The following is a 14052-nucleotide window of genomic DNA, read 5'->3' on the forward strand; positions in this document are numbered from 1 at the left end:
CCTCCTGCCTGTAGGTGAGGGTGGCTTCAGAGCACCTGAATCTCCCCTGCATTAGGAGAGCTCCTTGTCAGGGTTGGGAGGCCCCCCTCAGAAGACAGAGTGCTCTGTTTGTCTTCCTCACACATTCATTGCTTTACGCATAGTAGGCACTCAAGGAATGTTTCTTGGTTGAGTAAACACATAATAAAGCTTGGGAAGAAACTTACTGACAGAAGAAGGTAAAAATTACCACAGGCCCAAGTTCTGTTGGGGAACGGGGGGTCTGTGTGACTACTATCAGGGAGAGGGGAGAAGCAATGGATGGAACTTTGAGCCAGAGCCAGTGGCCCTGGGCTTTCCAAGATTCTTCCCTTCCAACAACCTGCCACTGTCTGCATTTTGTCTCCTCGTTGGCTGTCTAGACCCCTGCTTTGATGTTCTTATCCAAACCTAGCTCCATAGTACTGCTTGATTCTGCCATCTTGGGAAGTTATTCACACTTATCCACACAGCCTGAATACTGATTTAGATTTGTTTGGGGATACCACCCATTAATTTCAAGTAATAACTCATAAAGAGCAAACTCAGGAATCAACATGAGACAGATGGAGACGAGTCATGTTTCTCAGGTGCTGAAACTCTCAGTTTAAATGTATGGTATCCCTTCTGCTTATACAGAAGGTGTGTCTGTCCCTAGGAAGTAAAAGGCTATGTATACTTTGAGTCTATATGATTTGACAACTCAACTTTCTATGGATGTTCACTAAGATATCTGCCTGAGTCAGCAAAATTGGTTTAAGTAAAGAAAAGAAATTAAGCTAAACTTAGTTCTCCATGCATGTTCTAGGTTAAACACATTTTGAAAACCATCATGATTTCTCTTGCCTTCCTTCCCTCCTCTTCTTCCATGAACCCATCCAGTATCTATGTGTCTTTACAACACGTGAAGAACTGTGCTAAATTCTCTAAAAGAAAGAACAGTGGGTCAGAAAATTCTGACTTTAGAAAGAAGTTTACACATTACCAGTGAAGACAAGTTTTACTCACAGAGAAGTAAATTACAAGGGAGACAGAGCATAAGTATCAATAATACCAGAAATACAGGTGATACGCAATCAAGAGTTTAAAGCCAGGAGAGATTACATCCAGCAAGGAGATCAGGAAAGGCTTCAGAGAGAAGTGCCATTTCATCTGGACCTTGAAGGATGGAGAGGATCTGGGCATATGGGAATGGGGGCAAAGACCTGTGAGAGGAGAGGCATGCATGGGCAAAAGGACTCCTGTTGTTTCCCTTTTACACTGTTTATTGTTTAGGAAACAAGATGCTGTTGTTAGGGCCTAACCATGAGGTGTTAAAAGTGCTGGGTCAATGAATGGATCATCACCTTGGGCTGACCACTTGGGGGTGTCCTAAGTCATACCATCTTACGGCCAAAGCCAGGAACATACTGCAAGATTTCATGTTGATTAAGTGTGAAATTTTAGAGGAAAGTTATTAAATCCAAAGCCTGGTGGTGTATAGCAGGACATCTGAAATCCACAACAGGTAACTAAGACACTTGATTAAAAGCAACAGCACAACATCACTTTTCAAAACTCAAGGGACTGTCAGCTACTTGCTTACCATGGACATGGATTCCATTTGGTTGAAAAGAAGAGTTTGTTTCTGGCTGATAAGACTTCAGGTGTGATCCTGAGGGCTGCTGGGTATGGGGAGGCTGTGTTCTCTGCATTATTGAAGGAGGAGCTGGAACTCTCCGGGGGCTGATGTGGTGAGGAGATGGAGCAGAAGGTGCAAACCTGAGAAAACAATGATAAAAGGAAACATAAGAGACGTAAAATAGCAGGAGCAAAGACAAACTCTTCAAAGCCAAATTCTAATTCCCTCTTCTGGCTGTATAAGAGTGTGACAAAAAGCCCTTTAAAAAAAACTTAAGACTTTTCTCTCCCATTTTTAACCACTGACTTCTCAATTGAGATACTGAAGGAATAAAAGAGATCAACAAAGGGAAAACCTAGTCACAGTCTGAGTTTGTCAAGCTTCTTAAAATGCATTTCAAATACTCTGGGTTTGGTGAAATTCAAAGCACATCTTTTGCCAGACCCCTTTTCTGCTAAGTTTTAGACCCGTTTGCATTTTAAGGGAAATTTAATCTGTATGTTCCTGATTCATTTACACTTAGCTCATAAACATTTTGTGCTGTAAGACACATCTGAGGTCCAAGAAGTATTATAAGACTTTATTATAAGCCTCTCTAGTCCTATTCTCTTTAAACAATACATTTTCTTTTGCCAAGAATAAATTAACTTAAACCTCAAAGGTCAAGTGTGGTTTGAAATCCAGAACCCAAAAGATCTGTGTGGGTTCTGTGCTTGGCAAAGAACATTGCCCAGGGTGTAACAGGAACCTTACACACGATTTGGGACATCTTTTGCAGTCACACGCGCCAATCATAATGAGATTATGGTAGTTTCTGAGGTGGGACATACAGGTGTTTAAATAAGGTGACGTCATCAACTAACCCGAGATATAAAATGGATAACTATCTATTGATCTTCTAATTGTACAGAAAAATGGCAGGATCTGACTCACTAGGTTTAAAAAGACAGTTTATACTTTCTAACATTGAAGTGTACTTGTGCAAACAGTGTTAAGGTTGAGCAATGACCACAGACTATCAAAACGACATTCTGTCTGCCAGTTCAGTAGGGGGCTGGTGCAAGTGTGGTGGAGAAAGGAGCAGGGACTCTGTCAGTGCAGTGAAAAGAAGCATCACAATGATGTGCGGAAAAACTATATTAGCAATGAAGAGTTCAGTCTCCCCGCAAAGGCTCAGGTGATTGAAAACCTTCAATAGGCTGTTTCTAACACTGTATAGAAAGACAGGCTTTGTTTTATGCCAACGTGCAGACGTCGCCATCTGTGTACACCACTTATTTCATACAAACAGGTCACTTCATTTTTCTGGGCTTTTTGTGTAGGGCCATAGGTGATCAAAGGGAGGACGAACCAGTCAAGTTTATCAAGCAATTTTCAACATTTTGAACCATAGTATTTAACAAGGCAGAGCTTCTACATTTGTATTGCCGCAGTAAGAAACCATGGGATGAAATCCCATTTGTTTTTGCATTCCCCTTGCTGAGGTCTGATGAGACTAGGTAAGATGATGTAGGAACCAAGAAGGGAGGATTTGGACTGGTGAACTTACGGAGAAGACAAGTCAGAGGAGGCTTAAAGAAACTAGCTGGGTTAGGATGCCTGCTTAATCAAGAACTTATATCTTCACTCAGCTGGAAGAGAATAGTAACTGAGTGCCCTGTGCCTGGTAAATATATATTTTCCAAGCACATCATCTTAACTGGAATTAGCTTGAAAAGATGTGCTGAATGTCCTTGAGGAAAAACAGAGCAAATGAGCGCTGGCACTGTCCTGAGAATATCTATTAAAACTTGTATGCCGGGATTCCCCGTATAGAGGCTATTTTCTTGGGGAACATGTCCTCAATGTTCTCACAGGCTGCTCTGGGCTTGTGGGAGAGGCAGGAGGAATTGTGAGATCACAGACTTTGCGGCTAGAAGGAGTCCACACCACCAACCAACACCAGAATCCTGTGAACGGAAGATCTCCAGGGAGTGAGGGAAAGGGGTGGATTTGAATTGGAAGGAAACCTATGTCATTGCTAAATAGCCATCTTTGGCAACTCAATTTTGTTTTTTGGGGGCAAAGCAGCAAGATCCTTTGCCTTCTTAATTATATTTCTTTGTTTGGGAATAAAAGATATAACATGCTCTTGGTGTTTTTTCAGTCTTCTCTTCTGGTACTTCTGCCACCTTTCCTTTCTCTTAAGGATTGACAGAGCAGAGATGTGTAGATGGAGCAAGTTGCAGTATTTAGAAGTAGGACCTTAGTATCACCGGCTTGATGGAGGAGAATAATTTTGTTTCACAACTCCCTCCCCCACAGCACAGTAAGTCTGACTCATAAATGAAGGTTTGATTAACAAAGAGTAGAAAATGTGTATGGGGACGGGGAAGGAGGCAAAGATTGTGAGCAATATAAAACCTTACAATTTTATAATTCGGGATGATGTGACTATAGGGTGAATTATGATTACTAGCTATAAAAAAGGGCTGTATTCAACCAACTAAAAGAACAGAATTCATCTGAGCATTTTAGGTGTCATCTGGAATGTTAATTTCATACAACAGACCTCTATATCTATATTTAGATGATATATCTATATATAAATTATATATCTATGTATCTATCTATCTAGAGAGTATATAATTATATGCTAATTACAAATCATTCTTATCTATTTATTCACACAAGTTTCACACCCTGGCCATGCTCTCTTGGTTACCACATATTACTTAATGTAATAGCAATGTTGAGCAAAGAAAAAAAATGTGTAAGTACATACGCATCAAGATTTTAGCATCATCTATCTCAGAGACCTGGGGGGAATAAAATAATACTTACTGAGCCTTCAACTGACTCTACATTTTGCTTTTTGCTAATTCAGTCTGGATTTTTCACCATGTTATTCAAATAAATAAGATTATATGGTATAAGTTAATATAATTTCAAAATACAGTACGTCACTCCATATAAAGTATTAATAAAAATTTAAATATATACTATTCTAAATGAAATAAATGTACACTTAAAGTAGTCTTTGCTTTGGAAAGGAAAGAATTGGTACAAAAACTCTAACTTTTACATATATAAAGAAAAGATGAAAAGTAACAAGATGTGATCTTGATTGTGATCCAGACAATTTCTAGGAACAAGGAAATAAATAAGAATTTAGCACTAAAAAGCCCAGTGTAAGAAACGAGTGCATAAATATTACTGACTTTCAAGTACAGCACATAGAATCAATTTTGTTACTGCCTAAAAACACGACATTGTATTTGATTGAAAAATCTCTCACAATCTATTAACTTAAATTTAATTTTTATAAACTTGCTTACTTGTTAACTAGCTCATAGAAATAGAAATAGCAAATTAGAATCAGGGATGAGAGGGCAGGAGAGGAGCAGAGAAGGAGAGAGCCCTACTGTTCAAGGCAAGGCCCTGGGAGCAACCAAAAGCAATCACTAAATCACAGCAAGAGAGATGCCAGGAATGTTATTTAAAAAGCCAAAAAGACTCAAGAAACTTGAGTAGTTTGAGGCCATTTACTCCAGAAGCAAGCAAACAAACAAAAAACATGCATGCTTAAACAGAAACTTGCTAAGCAAAACATAAAATGTTATTGTTACTGAAGGTAGAGGGGGCCTCGAAATCCTGTTTTCTTAGTGTCCTCAGCTATTTTCCAACCTAGTCTTTTTAACACGCACACACATGGCCAAATGAATATGGTCTGAATTTTCTGCCCCAAACAGAAAAATTTTCTTTAACTCCAAAGAAGATGAATTAAATTTTTTGATACTAAAATAAATAAATAATTTTGATGCTGAGTATAAACTGCAGTGATTTATAATTTTTCTCCTAAGGAGTATCTCATTCCCCCGTTATGTCAGGACAAGATGACATCACTCTCATTCATTCTGAGTGACAGCAGTGTCCAAGAGCCAGAAGACAGACTGTCTGAAGTCTTTCTGGGTCCAACTCTGTTCCCCAGCTGCTGATCTGCAGTTGACATTTCACAGATTTCATTTGATATAGCTTACCCGTCTCTTCTTTGGCCTTTCATACTTCTTTGAAACAATAGAAGATTGTTATGTAAAAATGCACACAACAGACCAGAATTTTTAAAAAAAATCACTGCTTACCAGAAGCAGATCACACAAAAGCAAACCAGAGAACTGAGTCAACCATTTCCACTCATTTAGTGGAAGAGTTTATGTAACCTTAGCATAAGTCATGGTTCAATGGTTTGCAAAAAAAAAAAAAAAAAAAGAGAGAGCGAGAGAGAGAGCGAGAGAGAGAGAGAGAGAGAGAGAGAGAGAGAAAGAAACAGGTTTTAAAGTGCTCACCAAAGATCTGGGGAAAAAAAACCAAAACGCCTTGGAAAGATTTCTGCAAATATTTATCTATACACACCTTGGGAAATGTCTGATTATTTGGGGGTATTTACTTGGCTATGCTCCTTCTCTTTTGTGGCCTGCTCCCACCCTCTGTTCACATTGAGCTTCCCAACCTTGCAGTGATGTGGGCCAGAAGCAAAGAGCTCTCCTGTTGATGCAGTACTCAATCTTAGATTGTTTCACAGAACAATAGGTCCCAATTGAAACACATAGAACTGGTGAGGTTCACGTGTAGAGAAATTGCAAATGGCAGGAGAAGCAGACGGCTGTCGTAGAAGACAGATGGAGTAGAAGTCAGACCCCCCGGCCTTGGAGTGTGGCTCCATCCCTTACCAGCCGGGTAATTTTGAATAAATTCCCTGATTTCTCCCAGCCTCAGTTTCAAGTGCAAAATAAAGATAACCTCGACTCTTACTGGGGATCATAAAATCTGAGATAACATTCATTTATTCATTCAGGAGGTATTTACTGAACACCAACCAAGGGCTCCGATTGCACTACGGAGAGAGTAACACATGACACAGATCTCCGTGTTTGTGTGAGAGGAAGCAGGCAGTGAACAATTTTAAACCCACAAACTATGTATTGAGCTAGAGGAAATGAGTACTACAGAGAAAAATAAAGGATGCAAGGTGAGGGGCGGGGTGGACGATGAACAATTTTAAATTAGGAACTCACAGATATCAAAGTACTTTAAACAGTGAATGTCTGACACCTTTCAGATGATTGACACATGTTTATGGAATGACTGCTCTAAATAGAATGTACATTTAAGGTATCCCTGATTTAAAATGTACTCAATGCTTGAGAGCTGTCTAATAGCACTGTGTTAGAATATCTATGAAGCTCGAAAAATAAAAAAAAATCTTAGCACTCTTTTCTCTCTTGGCTATGGAAAGAGGCTCAAAGAAGGTGAGGCTTTTACTCATCTGGGTAATTTCCTAGTCCCAGGAGCAGTTAGTTGTGGTCTTCTGTAAGAGTCTCATTTTTTTGGTACTGGCTTTCCCAACGAATTATCCTGAGCTCACAAATCCATACAATCATAGAATATTTGAGCTGAAGGGCAGTGGAGCACCACTGTATCTAGCCCAGAGACATGAAATGATTTGCCAAAGTCACACAGCTAGTTCTCCAGATACCACTTTACCCTAATAAGGTAAGACGCTCTCTAGGGAAGATGCAAAGCAAGGCAGAGAGATGGGTTGAGGGAGGATGGAAGGGGACTCTTGTGGGCATCTGAGGTTTTGCTCCTCATCACCAGATGATGGGGGTGGGGGGTATCAGCAACCTACTGCCTTTAAGAATCTGACAATATGATTCCACAGTTTGCTTTCGTGAATTTGCTCATTTCTAAACTGGGGCTCTCTGTGCCCAAGCCAAGCTTATACCTTTAGTCTTTCCAGCTGGATAACGCCTTTCAGTTACACTCTTTCCCTTGTGTATAAATCCAAAGTATTTCTATGTCAACTAACAATTGCATTTCTTCAAACAAAATTTACTAATAGGCTGTGTTGCAAATCAAGCACATGTCATAAATATGTCTCACTTTTCTTCATTCGTACTGTATACACAAGCAGTGCAAGCCATGTGGGACTGTATGTTTTAGCACTGCTTTGGGGGTTGACACTTTGAAAAGAGGTGTTTTCATGATCAGCTAGATTAAATGTTGGTTGGTATGTGCTTTGGATAGTTCCCCCCCACACCCGCCTTCTTTCTTCCATGGGGGTTATAGACCTCCCAAAGAAGGAAGAATGCATCAGAACAGCTAGTTTCATTGCATTCACATGAAAAATATTATTGATTTGCTGCCAGGGAGTAGAAATAATGAATAGAAACTGGTCTATGGTAGATTTGGGGAGGTATTCTTCATTCCCCCAAAGAATTGTGGGGTATCATCTGTAGTGGTTTTAAAATTCATCTGTGAAAACTAATCAATGAAAAATGGCTTTAGCAGTTGGCTGACTGCAGAGGGGGAAAAAAGGAATCCTTTTCAAAACCTAAAAAGAAAAGCACAGTTTTAAGGATTACGCATCTGATTTAACAACTAAAAAAACCCCCCAATGATAATACCCCACTTTGTATAGCCAGACAGCGCTCCATTTTAGTAGTCTTTAGTGGTCTTTATAACGATTTATGAATCACTTCATGAATTCCTGGCTGACTCATCTGGGTGACTATAGTATCTACTTATACTTCCCTTCTGTCTCACAAAAGAGACACTTGGACTCAGTTCAATCCAGATTTGTCCCCGAATGAATCACAGCACGTTACTGGGGGAACTGCAAATTGAATTCTGCTTCTGAGACAATCAAGACCAGCTTTCAGAAATGAAGAAACGGCCTTGGGGAAGTGTGGGTAATTGCAACACTGTCCATCTGGGCAGGACCAAAGCAGGCCAAGAGCTGTATGTCCATCTGCGGACTCTGCTCCAAACTAGCCAAAGAGCTGAAACCATCCCCAGGAAGGGCTTAGTGTTTCTTTCTCCTTACAAGAGTCTGGGTCAATATTAACTGCAAATAATTTAACACACTGGACGAGACTAAGACTCAAAAATGACTGCCTGAGCCTCCACAGAGAACGACAAAATGAGGGCTGTGAAGTTGGCTATAGGTGAAATGATCACCAAGGCTTTTTAAAAAAGACACATATATATTATAATGAGTGAGTGTTTGTAGGAAATAGAAAGGGTAGAGTGTTCTGGAGGAACGTTTCTCCACTTGGGTTTAGGGAGTAAGTTGTAAGTCAAGAAAACAAAGTAATCAATGCCCAAGGCAGAGAAGTGTATTTTTTCTTGTATACAGTGACATACGGCCCACGGTATCACACTATTATTCCCCTGTGGAAATGCAAAGGGAGGAGGAGAGGACATCCAGGATATGTTACAAAAATGAATTATGCAGGACACATTTAACCAAGAGCCAGGTTTTTTGGAATATCTTGACTGCAGAATTGGCTGTGACTCGGTTGGTTGTCTATTTCAGAATCTGATGTGTTGGGGAGAAAGGAAAGAAAAGTCTGATTCTGCCAAATCCTCTTTACAAAAAAAGTGCCAACCAGAAGAAAATTTATCCAGAGTGGTCTTAGACATTTCATGTCAAAAATTCTGTGGTGAAAAAAAATTCTGCAATGATATCGTCCCTTGGGCAGCTCTGAGTAGGTCAAAGCAAGGGGATTAACTCGTAGTCCTGTGGCAAAGGGAAGACTTTCTCTTGTTCAGCATAGTGTTAGGCACAGAGTTCAGTCTGCTTTGAAATAGAACGCATTAGGTGAAAGAAAAACATTCGGAAGAAAGTGTGATGAGAATGCTAGATGAGAAATGAGAAAAAAAGTGTTATTTTTCTCCAAACATGAGAAAGAGAGGTATAGGTAGATTAAAACACAGCTTCTTGCATACCTTTCTCATGGTCACAAACTGAAAACACGAGTCTCTTGACGACATCAGAAGAACTTTTAGAACTAACTTCCAATGCAGTACTCCTGCCAAGTATAGCCAGGTGCCTTTGAAAGCCACTGCCAAATGAGACCTCAGAAGTCAATATAATCCATAAATTTGAAAAGAAACTAGGTGGGTGGTGGTTTGGTCAGTAATAACATGTGCTGTTTATATGTGCTTTTTTTTCTTCATCTGAAGGATGTTAGGTTACTATTGTAATAACCACAAATGAATTTTCTATACCTTCTCTTGAAGACGAGACTCAACAATTGGCTACAGAAATGAATGAAAAGAAACAGCATATATTTAAAAATTCACAATTAGAGAAGGGCTCTTGGCTCTTACAGATGGAAAGAGCATCAAATCCTCAGATGTTTGCTACCATTTTGTATCTTCAGCGCCTCATCCAGTACTATGCAAAGATAATTAATAAATGTTGGCTGTTGCTGTTGAAGAGACCACTGGTTCCAAAGACATGGCTCCCAACTTAGTGCGAATTGGTGCAAATGGCCAGTTGAATATTATATTATATTTGTCCAGAAACCAGTTTCTGTTTCTGAGGGGAGAACATCTTCTTCAGGAGAATGATTCCAACCGTTACTCTGAGGAAGATGATTAAAACAGAGAAAAGTTTTTCTCCTTGCAACTAAACAGAAAAGCAACTAAAGATTATTTCTCAGAAAAGGAGGCAAAAAGACTAATCCAAAGAACTTTGTCTCTTGGTTTCTGCTCACTTCAATAGACTCCTCACCACTAATGAACAAACAGTCCTTCGCTTGAAAAAAGATATAGTTTCTTAGGAGCCAATTTCTCCAACTATCCCTACCTGAGAGGGGAAAAGATGAAGGTGATTTCTAGATCACACTGTTAAAACATTAAGCAGAGGCTTTCCTTGGAACAGCCTTTTCTACATCAGAGATGAGGCACTTTGTAATATGTGGATATCTTGACTCGGGCTAGAATGGCTTGTGGGCTTTCACTTTGGGAATTCTGGCTCCATATGACTTGCTGTTTCAGAGGAAGCATATGAAAAGAACACATTGCCACGTTTGAATACTATAATGGCTTAGCGAACTCCATGTTGCTTCACGCTAATGCACTAAAGTAGAGGTTTCAAGAAAAGGAATTCTATTTTACCTCAAGCATTCCTTGTTACTGTCATGACTCACTTTCCTGACTGAAAATCCAAGGGAACTAAAAAAACATCATCTTGGGCTTCGCATGAAGTGGATTTGTTTGGAATGTGGGAACGAAATAAAGATGGCTGATTTCGCATTCAGAGGTGAAACAACTTCATTGGCACTTAAAAATTATAGTTCCTTTTACAGACCTTCTAATAGATGGTTTGTAATGTGCGTTTATAATTAATCTAAAATGCTGATATAGTGCATTTCAAAATTTAAAATCCATGGAAAACAAACTGACGTGAACGAATACTTGAACCACAAGTCAAGCCAATTGTTTGCTGGAGTGACACGTGTGTGCTCACATCAGCATCTCCTGCTTCGCCATGAAGTGACACAAATGAGAATGTGGAGATGGAAGAGCATCAATCAGCTGCTCAGGGTTACTGCTACCTTTCACACTATAAAAATGAGTTTGGACTTTATTCTAAGTATGGTGGGAACACAGATGTGAGCAGGAAATCCTCAATGATTCAATTTACATGTTAAAGGGCAGCAGCTCCTGTTGTGGTGTGGAGCAAAGGCCAGGTGTGCTGGTAGGGTGAAAGTAGAAGGTTGTGGGTAAGCAAGACTGGATGTTGGGAAACCAGTTAGGGGACTGTTGTACTTGAGACAGGAGGGGATACTGGTGAGCTGGGTGTGGAGGAGTGGAGCTGATTAGGCTTAAAATGTATTTGAAGGCAGAGCTAATAGGACTTACAGGTTAATTCTATATGAAAGTGCTTGGGCAAAGGGAGGAATCAAAGTTGACTCCTAGGCTTTTTAGGTTTTTAATAGTTAGCTGAAGACAGCCATGTAGACCTAGCTCATTATTTTCCTCCATTATCAAGAAATATATTGGCCTCTGGCAAATAGGCTCATAAAAGTTTTGCAGACCACACTGCATTAAGGAGCTTGGGCTTTATGTAGAGAACAGGCTTTTGTGTATTTGGCTAAGACAGGTACCCTGGTGACGCTGGCATACATTTCAAAGGCCTCCATATCCTGTTATCCACCCAGAAATTTAAATGAGAGATAGATCAGGGTGGACTATGGCAGCTAGTTCAGCAATGCCTTGTTGTTGCTGTTGCTGTTTTATTTTTCTTCCAGAGGAGCCATTCACAGTCATTAGGTAGGTAAGAAGAAAGTAACAAATATCACCAATTTCCCTGTACGTGTGACTATTACGAGTGAGTCAGGGTGGCGTATTTATAAGAAGCTATTAGTAAGGTGAAGATCTCTGTGAGAAGAAAGGTCATTCCAAAGGCCAATAACCCAACTGATATTTTCCAGAGAGGATGAAGCATGGCTGCGGTCATGGATCAATATTTAAGAAGTTTTAAGACTGGTGGGCTATTCTGCCCTAGAATAAACATCAAGAAGTACCAGGAATTTTCCACAGATTTAAAGAAAACAGAACAGAAAAAGGACTTCAAGCTTTTCCGTCTAAGATACAATGCTGTAATCTCCATTTTCAAGTCTAGGATATTGGAAGTTTCTACCTCTGTGCTCACAGCATCAACATCAGGAACAACATTCATTACATTCAGCAATTCTCAAGTAGACGTGTGTGTGTGTGGGGGGAGGGGGGTAGATTTTGGACCCCACCTCTCTTAATCTTGAACATCTGTGGAAGTCTCTTTTCTAGAAAGAAACTGACCCCTTAATGGGATGTTAAATGTGGATAACTGTTTTCTGAATGTAAAGTGCTGAAGCCCAAAGAGAAAGAATGATGCTCTTGACCTCATGACATTAGGTGAGCATCCTATCAATAGACTCTAACAGAGGATGATGTAGATGCCAATACTCAGGCTGATAACAATGGATATTTGAGGCTTATATTTATTTTCTGACTATGGCTTTTCTCAATTATTTCAGTGATAAAGATCGACAAGCTTTGTTTGTTTGGCCAGTGTTTGTTGCCTTATAAGTCAGCTATCTATGCATGTGGGAAAGGGTCTGTAATACACATCAAGGAGTCTCTGAGAGCAGTGCTCACTGGGTAAATTGCAACTAAATTATGACACACAGCAATGTGGACACTTCTTAATAATACTCAAGTCTTCTCTGTTATAATAAGAACAGTGAGGCCAAGTTATTGATATTAGAGCTCTAACTCAGATGTTCGGCACTTTGTCTCTAACATGGAGGTAATTTTTTTTTGACACTGACTCTTCAAAATCTTCTTAAATAGGTCATGACTATATAAACTACAAGCTTGGAATTGCAAGGGACAAAATCGTCTTTACAAATTGTGTTAAAAAGGAAAATAACACAAAACCCATTGTGTTGCCTTATCAGTCTAGGATATGGAAAGGACAGCCTTTGTCTGCTTGAGGACCAGAGAAATCATTCGTACATTCTTCATCATTTCTTCTTCTGTTGGGCACAGAATATGTTCTGAACTCTTGCTGGGTAGATAACAGGATATGGAGGCCTTTGAAATGTATGCCAGAGTCACCAGGGTACCTGTCTTAGCCAAATACACAAAAGCCTGTTCTCTACATAAAGCCCAAGCTCCTTAACGCAGCTCATGAGCCTCCTCCTGCATTTATTTATGAAGCTCCGTCCTCGCTCTCTCTCCTCTTAGCTTTTGTATATATGACGTTGCCTGGCCGGGCTCTATAGACCTTCAGATTTCAGGGAGATATTTTTTCTTCTATTCCTCCCTCCCCAGTTTTGGGTTAGGTACTCCTTCTGTATGCCTCCACAGCCTCCTGTAGCACCCCTTCATAGCATCCAAAATTATGATCACCTATTGACCAGGTTAGCTCTTGCTAGACTAGGTGCTTTGAGAGGGCTGGGCTCCTGTCAGTCTCATTGACCACTATGTCCTCAGTGTCCAGTATATTGCCTGGTGCCCAAATACCAGCTGACTGAATGATTCAATAAATGAATGAACCTCAATGTTAGGACTGATTTTGATAAACTTTAATATTTTGTATGATGCTTACGATTTTAGCCATTATTGCACACATACTAGAAGATTAAAAAGAGAGAGAAAAGATTATGTGGAGAGAGAGAGAGAGAGACAGTGTGTGTGTGTGTGTGTGTGTGTGTGTGTCTATGGAAAAGCTGAGTGGGTGAAGATATCAGTGTCCCTGTTTACTAAGAAAGTCCTGGGGAGGGAAGGACAGCAAAGCAGCAGGCCTAGTTTTGAGCTGTTCAGATACTATAGATGCAAATATGTGGGAATAGTTAGTATTGAGCACCTAGTATTAAAGACCACAGGAAAGCAAAGGGAACCCCAGCAATGGGTGATGGCAAGAGACTCCTAGCAGTGTGTGTGTGTGTGTGTGTGTGTGTGTGTGTGTGTGTGAGTGAACATATGTATTAGAGCAACTATGTATTGTATAGAAGTATGCAGGTTATATAAGATGCTGGAGCTTTGAGGTCACCATCCTTCAGACCAATGAATCAAGGGGAGTAATCCTTTCTAGG

The 14052-nt window shown here is 40.0% G+C and overlaps 1 protein-coding gene across 6 annotated transcripts in view; it reads right to left on the reverse strand.

The window, feature by feature from the left end:
* The window catches only part of GLIS3 (GLIS family zinc finger 3), a 506081-nt gene that overhangs the window by 35602 nt on the left and 456427 nt on the right, over positions 1–14052 (reverse strand). For all 6 annotated transcript variants that reach the window (XR_009702085.1, XR_009702086.1, XM_061200389.1 and 3 more), the window contains one exon: positions 1604–1779. Coding sequence is in view for 4 of the 6 variants with exons in the window: in XM_061200389.1 (XP_061056372.1) it covers positions 1604–1779 (176 nt within the window). In the remaining 2 variants the exon portion in view is untranslated. The remainder of the gene's footprint in view (positions 1–1603; positions 1780–14052) is intronic.

Source organism: Eubalaena glacialis, chromosome 9 (genome assembly GCF_028564815.1).
Source record: "Eubalaena glacialis isolate mEubGla1 chromosome 9, mEubGla1.1.hap2.+ XY, whole genome shotgun sequence".
Lineage (NCBI taxonomy): Eukaryota > Metazoa > Chordata > Mammalia > Artiodactyla > Balaenidae > Eubalaena > Eubalaena glacialis.